The following is an 18112-nucleotide window of genomic DNA, read 5'->3' on the forward strand; positions in this document are numbered from 1 at the left end:
TGAGTAGAATACTGCAGTCACTCGGTCTGCATCATCAAAATCTCATCCTTTCTCTATCTCTCTCTCCTATTTATTCTCCCTCACACCTCAACACTTATACACACAGTGTGCAGCAGCAGCAGCAGCAACCAGAGAAGATGGCTCTGCAACTATGGGAGACACTGAAGGAAGCCATAATTGTCTACACCGGCCTTTCTCCGGCCACCTTCTTCACCCTCCTCGCCCTCATTCTCGCCATCTACTATGTAATTACGGGCCTCTTCCCCTCCTCCGATCACCGCCACGAAGCCCCCCGCGACTTCGAGCCCCAGATGGAGCCTCTGCGACCTCCCGTTCAGATCGGCGAGGTCACCGAGGAGGAACTCAAGGTCTACGACGGCTCTGACCCGGAGAAGCCCCTCCTCATGGCTATCAAGGGTCAGATCTATGATGTTTCGCAAAGCAGGTACAGGGATGAAAGATCACTTTTTTATTTATTTATTTATTTTATTTTTGCCCTTTTTGTTTTTTGTGATTTTGGATTCTGGGTTATCGTTTGTTTGGTTAATATTGACTGATGACCCCCACTCAGCTTAACAAAAAGATCCCTTTAGTAATTTTTATGTTTTCCGCTCTTACCCTTTTTGTTTCCTGTCTTTTGGGGTTATGGGTTTTTGTTTATTTGGTCAACGGATGCATTTTTGTGTTCTGGGTTTTTTATTTCTTTCTTAGATGTGCATTTCAGGAATGGGCAAAACTTACATGCAGTTCTACATATGCTTTATAGTTTTGTTCCATTTCTTGTTAAAATTTGTGTTTGTCTTAATAATTGGCGTAATAAACGTCTGAAATTATATGTCAATATAGATTATAGAGGCTTCTAGTGTTGCTTTCTAGTGACAATTTGAGTTTGTTTTTGCTCATGTCAACAATTTAAAAGACTTTACCAAGGTATAACTGTACTTCCAATTTGAGAACACAGTCAAACATACCTGAGCAAATTGTATGTAAGTTTTTGTCGGAGAAGCACGAGTATCAAGGTTTCTTTCTTTTTGTTTGGATTACTTTTGTGAAAAATTGTCCCCTTTTCTGGTATGCTTTGGGTGCATTTCTTTTGTGCACATTAGTTGAATGGTGTTAGTGTTGACAGTTTGAAGAATTATGTGATCTTTTAGTTTCTATTTCGAACTTGGAGGTCTTGATTCTGTTTTATGGAGAGGAGTGAGTTAGCAACTAAAACTTGCTGTTGTCTACTATAACTTACTGTTATTTATAATGATGCTGTTATCTATATTTGTGGTCATTTTGTATGGTAAATTTTGGTTGCAAACGGGGAGGATACGAGTCTGCTCTGTTTTGAAATCACACGTTATGCTTGGTAGGAGTGGGAAGGTGGGAAATGGGAGGGTTGAATATTGGGAATGTGTATGGATTTGAATAATATTGTATTAAACACGTTGTTGAGCCTTCACTTTTCAACTCTTGGTCGACACTTCTGTTAACCTAGCCTAAGGATCTGCGTTTTATTAGGAGGAAAAGTGGGTGGATGGAAAAAGTATTGTCGACTGAAAATGACATTTGACCTAAGTTATGACCTTGAGAAAAAGTAACTTTGTCAAATTTTCCATCTTTCTCAACTGAAAGTCAAATATGCACTAAATGTAAAGTGACATTCATTTAAAGTTTTCCTCCTCCCAACACTGCTAGTTGGTGGGTATGTGTATATTGAAGGAAATGGATGAAATTGAGTGAAGAAGAAGTGAATTGAATGATACTTGGTTCCATTCATTGGGTTGTTTAAAATCTGATGGAATGTATTATGTTCCGTTTCATCTAGTATTAATATTGTTCCAGCAAAAAAATATCCTATCATTATAATGGTAACTTTTTTCTGTTCCATCCCATTTCATTTTATTCACCGTTGAAGTCAACAGTTGCTTTCACTTTGTCAGTTTGTTGAGAAAGTTGTCTGTCTTTCTGTCTATGCAGTGTTTATCTTCCAACGACTTTAACTGTAGTTTTCATGCATGTTAACTGGAACTTGCAAAAATATAGTATTCATATGTTCCTTAGTTTTAAGTGGTCTGAAATATTGATCAAGGTGGTTTCTATGTCAAGGGTTATCAATCATATTTTTCACTGTAGTGTTTCTGTCTCTAGAAATAGTGAACGTTTACATATTTAGTTTCATCAGGAAATTATGATTTTTGGGTTCCTAGGCCTGATAGAAATACTGATTTATCAAATTATGTACTTGATACATCTAACTCGTTCTATAAGGTAAAATTTCATTTTTTTCAGTTTGATTTGTCAAAGTTTCTGATTGAGGACTGGGTGGGTGTGACAGGGAGGGAGAACATATGCGTCTTGTTTGTCAATTTTCATTTAATTCTGATCACGCTAATTATCATTAAGTTGTTTGCTTTAACTTTTGGCTGCTCCATTTAGTCTGTTCTAATTGCCATAAAAGTTTTCAAGTCTTTAGTGGGAAATTGTGTCCTTAAATAACTTCACTTTGGCAATTTCTTTCATACTTGAAATTCTGATTTTCCTTTTCTACTCATCATCCATCACAGTTGAACCCAGTGAAGTCTTAAACCTTATTTCACCCAAAATTCATTAACAAAAATATTGAACTCCACCCAGAATAAAACAGTAGAAATTTTCTTCTGCAAACCGTAATTTCAAATCCAACTTCCTTCAAATTTGATTACATTTCCACAAAATTTTTTAACTTCAACTTTTATAACTTTTTCATATCTCAAATTAATCATATATTAAAACTATTTAAACAGAAAATAAGATTTGAGGGTTTTAGTATAGGTCTAAGAAAATTAAAAAGAGGACCAGATTTGTTAAAGATAAAATAAGTTTTGGTCATTGAAAAGCTGAAATACCAAGTAACTATCCCAAACCACATGTTTTAGAAATCAAACTGTGTAAGCTATGAAAGTAAATTAAGATTCTTGACCTATAGTCAAATAAAAATTTAGATGTAAATGAACCACAGTTGTTAAACTAAAGGAGGAATATTAGGTTTCAATAGAGTGATGCAACAATCCGGAAAAAAGGTAAACTAGGAAGTAGGTTAATCTGGATTAGAAGATTCAAAACTCGTTTTTCATCCCTTTCCCTTTCCTTTTGTCCTGAACAAATACAGGGAAATTGGGCCAATTTTCTATTTGGATGACGTGTTGGATACTACTGTGTTTTTTGCTTGGATGATTGGTTAGAAAGGGCTTGAATTCCACAAGAACTGCCGTTCAAACTCTACGAAAAGGAGTCACCTACAAACTTTGTCCTACGTATATCTTTTGTTAGTCAAAACAAAAAATGGTATTATGGTCAAAAAATCCAAAGCATACCTGATTTTATTGGTAGCTATGAAGAATATTATATTGATTTTTCTTTTGAAATCCACCAGGATGTTTTATGGACCCAATGGACCGTATGCTCTATTTGCTGGGAAGGATGCTAGCAGAGCTTTGGCAAAAATGTCTTTTGAGGAGAAAGATCTAACAGGAGATATCTCTGGGCTTGGCCCTTTTGAGCTTGAGGCCTTGCAAGACTGGGAATACAAGTTTATGGGCAAGTATGTAAAAGTTGGAACTGTTAAACCGAAAGTTCCAGTCACTGAACCGTCAGAATCAACACCCCGTGGTGCTGAATCTTCCAAGCCTACTGAAGATGGTCCATCAGAATCAGCTGATATTAAAAATGACCCGTCAGAATCAGCTGATATTAAAAATGACGAACCCCTCCCAAAGGTTGATGCTGATAAAGAGTAATAATAGTTGGATGAAGAAAGAGTAATTGTCTAGCAAAAACTTGTGAAAAAGACTCATCCTTGCCAAATGAATTCAGCAAATATAAGACAAGTTGTTAGTTTAGGCCAGCCCCTCTGTCTAAGTATTCTGTTTGATAAATAAGAAATTCTTGGTATTTATTTTCAGTTTTCCTGTGTTTAAGCTTCTTCATGTAATGTATGAGATCAAATCTGATATGGCATGGTACAAGGTAGAATCGTTTATTGTGATTGTACTTTGTCTCTCTTTTTCTTGGCATAATTTGATTGATTTCTCGTCTTATTAACCCTATGAATTAGCATGTAATTGATGCATTCATTTGATTGGACTATTACTATTGTGAAAGATCATAACTTCCAGAGATCATCAACTTCATAGCACGGTGAAGCGGTGAAGCACAAGATCTGATGTATATAAACTGGATCGTATTGATTAGAACTTCCTCAAACAAATTTTGCAATTGCCATGACTACATATTGCAATCAGGGTCACAGCCGATAACGAAAATCGTTGAGAAAAACGATAAAAGAGAGTCATAGTTAATCAAGAAAGTTACCAAAAGACTTCAAAACAAAGAAATGAAACTAAATTTGAGTTCACGAAATGAAACTTCAAACCTTCCGTTAAGTCTAGTTATATTTAATTAAATATACAAATTAAGGTAATCTTAAAAATATTTGATTTTTTCTTAAATTAAAAAAAAAAGATTGAACTTTGTCAAATAGTTATAAATATATTTTATTTAGATCTGACAAATTTTGTTTATTTATTTGTAGAAAATTTCTTTGTTGGTTCACTTTTATTTTTACTAACTTTTTATTGATCTAACATATATAGGATATTAACACATCTTGATATTTAAAAAATATTTGTATAAAAATATTGAAAACTTCAATATTAATACTTAATACAATAATTAATAGTTTTGTTACTAAATTAAAATTTGAATTATTAAACAAGTCTTAAATTCAACATATAATTAATAATTTATAAATTATTATAATTATTAAATATGAAATTAAAGTTTTAATAACCTTGTATATTTATCTTTAGTAATTGTTGCACACATAATGTTGTATGTTATCTAACATCCCATTTTAATAGTATAAAAATTATTAAAATGAAACGTTACATAGATGCTAATAAAATAACTATAAAACAAACTTATCACAAAAAAGAGATATACTTCTATATATCCATCTAACTACGCCTCTGCTTTACCCTCATCTCTCGTTGACCAATTGAAAAGACGTCTTTCTAAGCTCACACCATTTAAGTGATCATTGCAAAAAGAGAAGACAACACACAACATACAACACAAAAACAAGGGTAAACTAGTGATACAAAACAAATCAAAATATACATTAATATTTCACACATGAATCATATTTATCATAAAACAATCCATACATCTTAAACATGCCAAGACCTAGACTGTACCATCCGGATATAGTATGAATGTCGAGTTATGGCAGTTCGTGCACTTGTAGTGGTGAAACAACTAACACACCCCAAGCTATCACACAAGGTTAGTCCGTTAACCAATGCCTTAGGCCAAGGTAAAGTCTCTGAACTAGGACCTCATGCTACTTTCTCCACATGCTTCACCCCTCTATATGTGAGAATGAATGACCATTAAAGTCTGTAACGCCCCAATTTCAGGGTATCACAAATCATATTTAAAGTAAAATGAATAAAAAATATCTTAATACGAAAAAAAGGTACTAAATAAAATTTTGATATTTTAAATGTGAGGAATTAAAACAATGTTCTAACTCTACCAAAAATATAGTCTAATTACAAACTTCTGAAATTACTAAAATAACCAATAAATAAAATTAGCCCATTTACATTATTTCTAAAATGCATAACTCAAAAACTTTAAATAACCAAAGTTGTTTCCCCAGTCTCGCATATCTATCATGCCTCTAGAGCATTTGCAACATCCCTTGCTACTGTGAAACCAAGGGTCATACGATCATTGCAAAACACACACACAACCACAACACAAACAAATATGGGTAAACTACCATAGCACGACCAATAACAACACAATAATGTTATTCTTACTAACTTAATCATTCCCACATCATGATCGTCGCCAACATCATCATCAGTTATACCATAATCATACCATTAATGTTATCCTTATCAACAATGTGTCCAAACACATTGTTATCACGAATCATCAACACATGTACTTCCATAAGGACTATCCTCGTCCTCATCATGAGCATCATCAATCCATGAACCTCATCATGAAAGGATACGTCACACTCTTGTACACTACCTCACCACACTTGTAGCCTCCCTTATAGGCCACCTGTAGCCTCCCCTACAGGCCCGCTCGAGCCGTCTCGCCATCCTTGCTAAAGACATGTTTCCTTGCTACACAAGGACTAGGCGAAACATCGTCCCCCATACAAAGAAGGTTCAACACTCGAACATCTCTCTTTTCGCACACAAGGACAAAAAGAGTCGATATCACGTATCACACGAAACGTAGTCTCAAGATTTACTAGGCACAACAAGTAAACACATTCCCTCATGTCTCTTGCTCATTGATCAACCACACATTCTAGTACAACTCCAACACTCACTCACCCATTCCAATCATCACTCAAAGTTCATCATATTCCTAAACACAACAACTATTCTTATTCTCTGCCTAACATTATTCATTCATCATTATCTAAAGTCTCATTCAAAATCCAATGTGCTCAATATGGACCTTTAATGAGTTCACTCCAAATATAAGTTACAAAATAAATAAATAAATATCATTCAATATCTAACCAATATTAATAAATCATTTATTAGTCTAATTAATCATAAAAATCTCATTACTTTCCTTTTTAAACCAAATTATCTATTTCCAATTTTATTTTTAATTAATTTACTTTTCTATTAATTTAAAATTTCATTACTTTCCTTTTTGAACCAAATTAATTTCTATTTCCAATTTTATATTTTAATTAAATTGATTCCCAAATAATTAAAAAAAATCTCATTACTTAATATGAGTCTCACAAAGTCCAACTTTGGGCATGTGCAGGCCAATTGTGTTCAACCCGCAGCAACCCAAGGGCTCAATGCCATCCAATCTGAACCTATGCTCGTTGTTACTAGCTACCTCGAAGGTGGAAACCACCACGATCAGACCCAAACGCCGAACGAAACCAAGCTCTGAAAGGTGTAAGCTCGAGAAACCCAAACTCAGATCAACACGAAGAACCAAAACCCTAGACCCAAATTCAAAAACGAAAACCTTACCTTCTCAAATCGCAAAATCAAAAAACAAGATCAGAAGCTCCAATTCACGCCTTGAGTCAAGGTAGAAATAATGAAATCCCAACTCAAACGAGAAATCATGAAAGAAACCCAATATTTGAAAGCCCGAGTCCCCAAATTCCCAATTTCAAAAACCCTAATTTCAATCCCAAATCGAAATCCCCATTTCAAACCTTGGTCCAAAAATGTGAGACCAAAACCTTCAAGGAATAAACAACAACCCAAATTTTCCCTAATCAGAAACAAGATCAGGAGCCCTAAATTGCAAGATTGAGACCGTGATTCACTCTACTTCCATCGTCGATACCCCTCGCAACGGGTCGTTGCCGCCTTTGCCAGCCACCGTCAAGTAGAGACCCTTGTCATGAAATGCAGAAACCCTCTCCCTCTGCAAAATGAAAAGGAAAAGGAGGAAAGGAAGGAAACCTCCCTCCTTGCGTCGCAAACTAGAACAGAGGGGAGAAGAATAAGAACGGTCAATGCGCCCTCGCGCCATTGCCGCGTCGCAATTGGGGAAAGAAACTCTTAACAAAGTTTATGAGAAAAATCAACAATTGAGCAATTAGGAATTCTAATTAAAGTTATGTAATTTTAATTGAAAAGACTCCATTTTTTTTAAGAGTAATAAAGAGAAAACCCTAAGCCACTGTTATTAAAATTTCTCTTCCCAGATTAATTAAAGATGTAATGTATCCATGGCTACCTTAAGAACAACCATATGTTCCAATTTATTTAAATTTGAGAACCCATAATTATTTATAATTTTAATTAATAGGAAACCTAAATTCTCAATTTATTTCTATATATAATTAAAAGAAAACCTAATCACTAATTCATAGTTTCCAATTTCCACTTTCATTTAATTAACTTTTCAAGGCATTAAAAGAATTGCATGTATACACAAGAAAGAGAACCAACATTTATGAATTCAAAAGCAGAGCATATTTATGGTATAGAAACTTTCAAATCACCCAAATATATCACCAATATTCTAACAAATAATTCAAGGTATTCATAATTAAATTAACAACTACGGAAACAATTAATTGAATAAGGATAATTTCCTATAACTTGGTCAATTATAGAGCTTTATCGATAAAGATCAATCAACCATTATGCACCTCAAAACACAAAGGGTAAAAGATATTCTTACCCTCAAACAAAAATATAATTCCACTAAACAAAGGTATCTCATAAACCTCTTTAATATGATTTGAACTCACAACCATTTAATCCTAGACAACCATCTCAACCAACAAACCAACACATCACATTGAGAATATTACACATCACAATTTAGCAACCATACAATAACATGTGTTGCACTTATATCAACAAAATAAATTAATAACATAAAAATTTACGTTCAAGTCAAGACTTGAACACGTGACCACTTTGCCCATCAAAGAGCTCTAACCAACTGAGTTACACAACACCTTATGAACTCTTGTACATCTAATTAAACATACTCAAGTCTTATTTATAAGCTCTACATTTTCTTAGATCTTACAGAGTGTCAGGATGAACCCTAAGGTTGAGTTTCCTATATTCATACTTACAATACTTGGAACTACAAACAAGAAGTTCCACCTTGGAACTCTTTTCCATAACTTTCCACTAAATATCTATATAGATACACATTCAAACTTCATGTATCACAACACAATCCATATGAAACCATTAGATATACATCAAAAGATACAAAACAGTGCATAAAAAAAATCACAGAACACTCTAAAACTGGAAAACCCAAAAACATGACAAAGGGCGGCCAACGCATGGAAAAGGGGCGCCGAGGCACTAAAAGCCACTGGAAAGGGTGCTCAGGAGGCGCTCAAGCCCAAGGCTTGCGCAAACAAGGCGCTTAGAGGATGCTCAACATCACACTAGAAATAGATATACCTCTAATATGACCTTTTCTACCCTCTATACAAGTTTAGTTGGTTTTTAAGACCTTCTAGACACTGAGAGACATCTCAAACCACATCTTTAACTCCAAATAACTACCTCAAACCCAACTTGACTACTCTAAACTTACCCAAACTCAAATATACTACTTATAACACCAATATAGCAAACTAGAAGTTAAAACAAGTCATAAATGACTTAAACATAGACCCCAAACTCCCCTTTTCAGATCAAATCTCCTACTTCAAAATCTCACTACTCAAAACCCCCAAATTGCACTTAAAACCATCCAAAACACTACTAAAAGACTACCCTTGGCTTTAGATTAGATTCCAATAAGTTCATCACTCCAATAAGTCTCAACAAACACTACCACATACCTGAAATATAAGACTTCTCAAACCAACCCTTATCTAACAAACTTGCTTATTAAAACCTCCCTTTTCTAAAAGCTTTGATAACTCCTTACTCCGTAAACCTTGCCGCCAATTCCAATTATCAATATCACTTCACAACATACTATTCATGTATACAATAACATCAAATTCACATCATATCATAAATCCCTCATCAAATAATCAAATTCACATCATATCATAAATCCCTCATCAAATAATCAAACATACACATTTAAAGGAAATAATACTAGCATAAATAGTGTGATCGTAATTACATCAACTTAACATACATATAAGCACCATTCTTACACAACAAACATAATTTAAAGTTAAACATCTAGCTTCCCTTACCTTTTAGAAGACCTACCGCTTCAGAGACCCTACTCCGCTTACACAACTCTAGGAGCTCTATCTGTAACTACAGACAATAGAAACACGATCAGGGTATACTGTTAGTATCACTTATCAACAACATGTCTTATAGAAAACTCAGATGTTACATGCAAAATGAGCAGGACCCACATGCAACAAAAGAAAGAAAGGATCAGAAAAAAAGGGTCAAAACTTAACTTACTCAGATGGAGAAGTTGATAGGTCTAAATTGAAGAGCTCACCGCCAGGATCACTCCTACGGTTTCGGTTCTTCAATCAGATGAGCAGAGAAGAAGAACTCTTAGAGAGAAGTCAGAGAACTCTAGAAAAATGATTTCAAGAAAGATGGTGTGTTTTAAAATAATGAAACTCGTTTATAACAAAATTATTTATAATAAAACTATTTAATATTAAAATAATCGAGTCTCACTATTTTTACATCATCACCACTTCTAAATGTCATTTTTGTGACTTACATTTTTTTTAATAGATATATTTTATAACTTTTGGCCATGTTTATACATTTTCAAGATTGAAATCGTAAAGTTGTAGAGTTATCTCATGCCATTTATTAATAACATAATGATAAATAAATAATAAAAGATAATACGTAGTTGGGTTAGAGAATAATGATTTTTTAAGGATTAATTAAGTTTTGAGTAGTTGATAAATTCAGAAATTTTCAATTTAATTTTATTAAATTTTTGTGGTCTATTGAGTTTTTAATATTTTAAAACTTCTTATTTGAGTTATTATGTTAACTTTTTTTGTTAACTATATGAGATGACAATTATCTTACACATTAAAATTATAAAATTATTATATTATAAAATTATGAAATTAAAAAATTAAAAAATTAAAAAATTCAAAATTTAAAAATTATATATTTTTTATTTTTTATTTCATGATTTTATAAATTTATAAATTATTTTTTTGTATTTTAAAAATTTATATATTTTTTAAAATTATATTTTATAAATTTAGAAGTTTAACTAGTTTTTAAGAATAATTTTAATTAAATATAACAAAATATATCCACTAATTATAGCTTCTTTTACAAATTATTATAAAAAAAATAATAGCAAAAACATAACTAAAAAATTTTAAAATTTCAAATACTTAATGTACGACTAAAATTTAGTATAAACTCAACTAAATTTTCATTCGATATCCAAATATCTAATTAAGCGTTACTCTTACAATAAATTTGGGATCATAAAAGTATGCATAAGAATGGTAAAAATAGATATAGTAAAACCCGGATAGATATATGTATAAACATATATTTTAATATCTACTTATATATGAGTTAAGCGCAAATATTATACTACTCGGGTATTTTTTACTCACAAAAAAGATTTATATTTTATAAAATTAAATTTAATTAAAATTAAAATTAATTTATATTTTATCTGGTTAATTTTAATTAAAATTAAATTTTAATTTATATTATATTATATATATTTTTAATTTTATTTTAAAATTTATAAAATATATGTTTTAAACATTTTCGGATATATATGCATCACAAAAATTAATTTATATTTTATCTAATTAAATTTAATTAAAATTAAATTTTAATTTATATTATATATATATATATATTTAATTTTATTTCAAAAGTTTATAAAATATATATTTTAAACATTTATCGATATCTATGATACCCATAACATATTTTTAAATGAATATCTGTGTGAATAACAAACAAATCATGAATAGATTCTTTATTGCGAATTAGATAATAAGTAGACATTATTCATACTGATCTGACCTCTTGCCATCTTTAATTATGTATATTGAGTTTTGTGTCAAAGTTTGATAAAAGGTGGCAAACTTGCTTTTCTTTTTCTTTATTAGATGTGCATACATGATTATTTTTTGGTAGCTATGAATTATTTTACATTGATTTTTCTTTTCAAATCCACCCGGATGTTTATGGATCCGGTATGCTGTATTTGGTCTTGGCCTTTTGAGCTTTAGGCCTTGCAATACAGGGATTACAGGTTTATGGGCAAGTACGTAAAAGTCGAAACTGTTAAAAGCAAAAGTTCCAATGATTGAACCGCATAACCAACACCCCATGACGTTAAAAGGTTTATTTCAATTTTAAGAAGCAGATAAGAGGACTCATATGCTGACTCATAGTTGGTTAATTAGAAGTTATGTTTTTTAGGTTTTTTGAGGATGTTATGTTTTTCTATTTTGTGTTTTAATATTCCAATGATTGAACCGCATAATCAACACCCCATGACGTTGAATCTTTCGAAAGGTTGATTCTGATAAAGTATTATTTCAGTTTTAAGAAGCAGATAAGAGGACTCGTATGCTGACTCATAGTTGGTTAATTAGAAGTTATGTTTTTTAGTTTTTTTGGGATGTTATCTTTTTTTTTATTTTGTGTTTTAATATTGCAATTGTATGTTGCAAGAGATTATTGTAATATTGTTTAATTATTGAAAGTCGTGATTGCTGAAAGGGCATAAACTTGTATAATTTGTTTATGTTTATGTGTCAATTTTTTATATATTTTGTTTACTTCCAATTAATTATAATTCATATATTATTATTTTTAAGATTAAATATGTTTCTATCACTTAATTTTTAATAAAAATAAAAATTAATTTCTTTTTAAAATTTTGATTTAATTTAATTTTTAACTTAAAATGTATGAATTTAATTATTATTAAATTCGTTTAAATTTAATATTTTAAATGTAATTTATAATAATATTTGAATTGTTTATATAATTTAATATATTTATGTTTTATTGTTAACGGAAATATATTTGAAATATTATATAAACTTAATAAAATTTAATTGAAAAATTAAATATATATATTTTTAAAATTAAGAGATTAAATTAGGTCAAATTTAGAATAAAAAACTAATTCAAATTTTAATTAAAGTTAAGAAAAAAATCATATTTAACTGTTATTTCTTATTTTTATGTAAAAACTAGTTAGAAGCATGTCATTATTTTTATGTAAAAACTAGTTAGAAGCATGTCATTGGGATGTTTTTATCTCAAATAACCAAAGAGATTTTTGGGATGAATTGTTAATGGAATATGGGTCATGGTCCGTGTAAAACTGTTTTCCATGTATTTTTTTCATTGATTAATTAATTTTATTTATTAAGTTAGTGACTTTTTCTTGGTTTCTAATAAATTATGATTAGTATATATGTATTTTTTTAATTTTTTGCTGATTTAGTTTTCTTAATTATACTCTTGAACTTGTTAAATGTTATTTATATATTTTTTAATTTTGAAAAAACTTATACAATAATTTAAATTATAGAAAAAAAATTATTTTACAGTGAATTCATTATTTAAATATTTTTGAATGCATAAGCTTCGCGATATCATATAAAAAATACCATTTGATTATTTATTCTTTTAAATATAAATGTTTCTCATGATGTTTCGTTTAGAAAATGGTATGGATATTCAAAATTTCTAAAAAAATATTAATGGAAAAGTTATGACATTTTTGAAATAATATTTTGAAAATTATCAACAAAAATTAGAGGTAACAAAAGAGTCTAATATGATTCCTTTAAGTTTGGTCAACATTGATTCATCAAAACGGATTGGATCAGATTATCCTGTCAGTTGAAAACGAATTAAACTTTATAACTTGACCCAGCCCATTGTTGGATTGCCGCATTAGCGGGTTGACTCGTCTATATCTTTTTTTCTGTCATCGAAAGTGTAATATCAAATGAAAACAAACTAATTTTTTTTACACGAAAATAACTAATGAAAGACATTAGGGTTAGTTATGGACGAAAGAGATTATTATCCGGATTGTTTCAGATCTTGGTCAAACTATATCAGATTTCGATCGGACTATCAGATTGTATTATTATGAACTGCAACCAACTCCTCCAGATTTTTATAATTTCCTTTTAGAAAAATATCAAAGCGATTAATCCAACGCCACAAATTTTCTATAATAGCAACCTGTGATAACTTCTCTTTTGTACTTTCTCCTTTGGTTTCAGTTTTATAATCCCCTCTAAGATCATTGGGTTTCTATTTCTAAGATCATTCACTCCATACTGTTAGGCAAGTATAGCGACCATGTTGTTTTGATATATAGGGTAACTATTAAAGTGTGGAGAGAAGGGATAAGATGGGTTTTAATGGAGGTAAAGTTTGAAGAAGATGAAAGTGACTAGGTGATGGGAAAACCCTTCTCTTCTTCCTTAAAGCTTAAATCTTGGTGAAGGATGGAAGGTGTGAGTTAAGATGAACTAATTAACTTTGGTCATTAATTGGGTTTTGAAAGAGATTGATCATCAAGTTATTTGGTAATGGTATATGAGTTGGTGAGAAAGGAAGCAAAAGAGGATGGAGATTAAGGTAATTTAGTTGCTGCTAAAAATTAATTTTACAGAGAGATAAACATGACATTAAAAAAATATATATTAAGACTAAATTGAAAAAAAATAATTTAATGATACACCTAAACCTTAAAGAAAGTTATGTTAAATGATTGAGATATTAATTTCACCCTAAGTAACATATGATGAAACTTTAAATCTTAAAATAATAAATTTATAATTTTTTTTATATATTTTTCAATTTTATTTATTTATTTAATATAATATTTATATTTATATTTAAATATTTCAATCATACGTTGAATTATTAATATAAAACTTAAATTTATACTTGAATTTCTTAATATATATGTTAAAAATAAATTATTAATATTTTCATAAAAATTGATTTTTATTTGAATTGTGTAGTACACACGTGTCACTAATATATTAACATTGACATGTAGTATTTATATTGTCATAGGACAATGTTGATTTGACACAAAAACTATTTTTTAAATATTAAAAAATAAAAAATAAAAAACAATTAAAAAAAACAAAATTGAATAAAATTAATGAGAAAAAATATCATACATTACATATATTGTTTACATATAGTTAACTATTTAAATGATGTTAAAAAAAACTAAATTAAATAAAATGAACCAAAATTAAAAAAAACTAGGATCACGTTAACAAAACTCAACATTAAACAATATTAGCGTTCATTGATCTTAATTTCAACTGTGTTAAGCATATTTGAATCTATAATCTCTTGACACGTGGTGGAATTTATGAGGAAAGGTAGTGTGGTGTAAAATCAAATCTCCTAGGATACCTAACCTAAGCTCCATGCTCATACTACAAACTTCAAATTAAGATTTCTTAGTCCCATGATGTACGTTCTGATATTGAGAGGTTATTAATCAACCAACTACTTCACTTTTTATTCTAAACATTCAAAATTACATGCATGGGAAATATGGCCAAATCCATGAAAATGTACCATTTTTTTATTAGGAGTAGTGATTGATATGATGGACATAGCACAATTATCGTCGCATTACGGGACACAAAGAAAAGGATACCATAACTTTCAAATTTCAGGAGTTGGTGTGATTATAATGTAAAGTTTACAATTAATATAAAATAATATTGCTCACAAAAAATAAAAATGTTTTGTTTTAATTGTTTAAATTCTGAATTTTATTACGTTTTAATGTTTGGAGGTGATTTGTAAAAATGAAATTAATAAATTATTGAGATTAAAATAGGTTATATAACAGTTATTGTTATTTTTTTGTTACTAATTTATCTTCTATTTAATGCAAGACACTATAAACATGAAAAATATTAAGGATTAATTTAAATAAATTGGAAATTTGGAATATAAGAGATAATTAAGGCGTGATTGAAATGAAATTAAAGTTTAAATTATTTTTTGTTAAATATAAAACTTGGGATCATGGGATGAGACTATGTTTAAGATATCTCTTTTCAACAAAGTCTTGGAAGACTAAATACATTTTTTTCCTATTAGAAACGAGTACGAGTATTTTACATACAATAAATTGTTATCATTCCTTTATTTTTTATTAGGAAAAAAATTAAGAGTGAGTTATAGAGTTCATTTGATTTCCACATTATCTACTTTTTTATAACAAAATTACTACATGAAACAATTTCCAATTTAATTATATAAAACTTTTCATCTAGATGGTACACATAATTAAACTCAGTTTAAAAAACGAAAGTAAAGATGTGAAGTAAAATATAGTTAAAAGTATCTGAAATGTCAACATAAATGCATGTAAACATAGCTATTATTTAGAAAGAGTGTGCATGCTTATGGTGTAAGGACCTAAAAATTTAGACCCAGGGTTATTGGGCCTTAATTGTGGCAGCCAAACCTTTAGCAATTTGGGCTCATGACCTTGGTAAGGGGCTCTCTTAAAAAGAAAAAGCTGAAGTTCATTTGCCAATTCTCCTTTCTCTCTCTAAAACCCATTTTCCCAAATTCTTTTCTGCCTTCTCTCTAGCCTCCACACTGATTTAGCCATTGCATGTTCTGTTAGGTAGTACCCTAGCGACCGTCTTGTAGAGAGCTTCAAAACCATCCGATTGGTTTTACGTTCTTCAGCCGGTAAGTGGCTTCATCTTTTCTCCGCTATTTTCGAAATCTAGGGCTTATGGTTCTACTGCTTTTGCGCAATTAGAACTGTCCTCTTTCCAATTCCTGTCAAGTTTGAGCTCTAAGGATTGTTCTCATCACCAATGTGATGGTTGTAGGGCACTGCTTAAGTTTTTCCGGGGGTAGGATACTGTTGAAAGTTGTGTTGTGTGCTAGACTGCTCAACTTTAAGGTAAGGGGAGCTGGTTATGTTTATTTGATTTAATATTATATGCTTTTTATGTATGATAATTTGATTGGCATGTTGTTTGGAATTTTATCTTACGATTAAGAAATATTGGGTGTTATGTGTTGAAATTATGAAACTGTGATTGATGGCTTGTGGAATGTTTGATGAACTTATAATTGGAACTGTTTGATGTAAGGGGAGCTAATTATTTTTGTATGAATTATTTTATAAAAATATATGCATATGAATGTTGAACTGGTGTGCTATTGTAAAACTGTTTTATGACTTTTATTGTATTGGGTGTTATAATTGAAACTGTGAAATTGTGCATGTTGTGATGTGATGAATTTAATTTGTTTTGAATGAGTTGTTAGCTGAAATTGATCTTGTTAAAAGGTCGGGAGTAAGGGTTCTGTAATAGCATGTATATGGGTATTAAATAGATGTATAGGTATTGTTTGAGGTTGCTATGAGAGGAAGTGAAAATATTAAAATTAGGCATTTCAGATTTAGACCATAAGAGAACAGGTTAGATAAATTAATTAAATAAATTAATTGTTAATTATTGAGAGCCTTTCTTTGTTGGTAGGATAGAGGAACCTTAAAAACCTGAGTTGGCACATCCCTGATCATAGAGCAGCCCTGGCCTGGTCCAGTCAGTTGTGACTAGTCATATGTGCTGGCGTCGAAGGTGAGTTTGATGCGTTCAGACATCTGGGTCCTCTCCGGTGACCAATTGGGGGTAAAGAAAGATCTCTACTAGGATGAAAATAAAATAAAACAAGTTGATTCTAGATGCATAAAGTTATCATGTGTTAATTTCTAGTAAATTATAATTTTAGAAAATCAGTCACTGTGTATTTGGAATTCAAAGTAAGGATCCATATATAAATATATAAATATATAAATATATATATATATATATATATATATATATATATATATTATATGTAACATATTAATATATATATTATATATACGTAAGATAGTATATATATTAAATATATGTAACATATTATGTATTATATATTATATTATATATGTAAATTGGTGCATGCAGTGGCTATATATATACATATTATATATACGTAATATTAAATTAATTTTTGGTGTTTTATAAATGCTTGAAGGGTATTACGTCATTTAATATTATTATAACATATATTGTATAGGAGTTATAACGGACTAACCTAGGGTGGCAGCTGATGGTTTTCCAGTTACTACATCACCCGGGTGCACAAACCCCTGAAACTTGACATTTCATACTAGTTCGGATGGTCAAATCACATGGTTGGTCATTGGTATCAGGATAATGCATTCGGTCCTAGTTTGTATTGTGTTATGATCCTTGCATGCTTGAAATACTTGATTGTTACATGCTTATATAAATGTTAAATTAATATGGGTTGTATGATTTTTATATAACTAGCTCACCCTTGCTTGTTTGTGTTTGTGCCTTCTTTGTCTGTGTTTTCTTTTGCGATGATCATCCACTTGGATGTGAGCAGAGGGAGATGAGGCATCTGTGGAGTAGGAGCTGGAGGGTGCCAATGTTGTTGAGTAGCCTAGGAGCTTATAGATTTACCTACTTCTATTCTTTTGAAATACTCTACTCTTTTGTAATTCAAGTTTTAATTTCCTAGCTCTTTTGGAAGGATAAATGTAATCC

At 30.4% G+C, this 18112-nt stretch overlaps 1 protein-coding gene across 1 annotated transcript; it reads left to right on the forward strand.

The window, feature by feature from the left end:
- LOC124840258 (membrane steroid-binding protein 2-like) lies at positions 1-4020 on the forward strand. Its single transcript, XM_047316278.2, has 2 exons — positions 1-445; positions 3404-4020. Exons 1-2 carry the CDS (start codon positions 138-140, stop codon positions 3765-3767), a joined length of 672 nt encoding a protein of 223 aa, XP_047172234.1. The 5' UTR covers positions 1-137; the 3' UTR covers positions 3768-4020.
- Positions 4021-18112: the final 14092 nt, after the last annotated feature.

This window comes from Vigna umbellata, chromosome 4 (assembly GCF_029865625.1).
Source record: "Vigna umbellata cultivar VRB3 chromosome 4, Vumbellata_1.0, whole genome shotgun sequence".
Taxonomy (NCBI): domain Eukaryota; kingdom Viridiplantae; phylum Streptophyta; class Magnoliopsida; order Fabales; family Fabaceae; genus Vigna; species Vigna umbellata.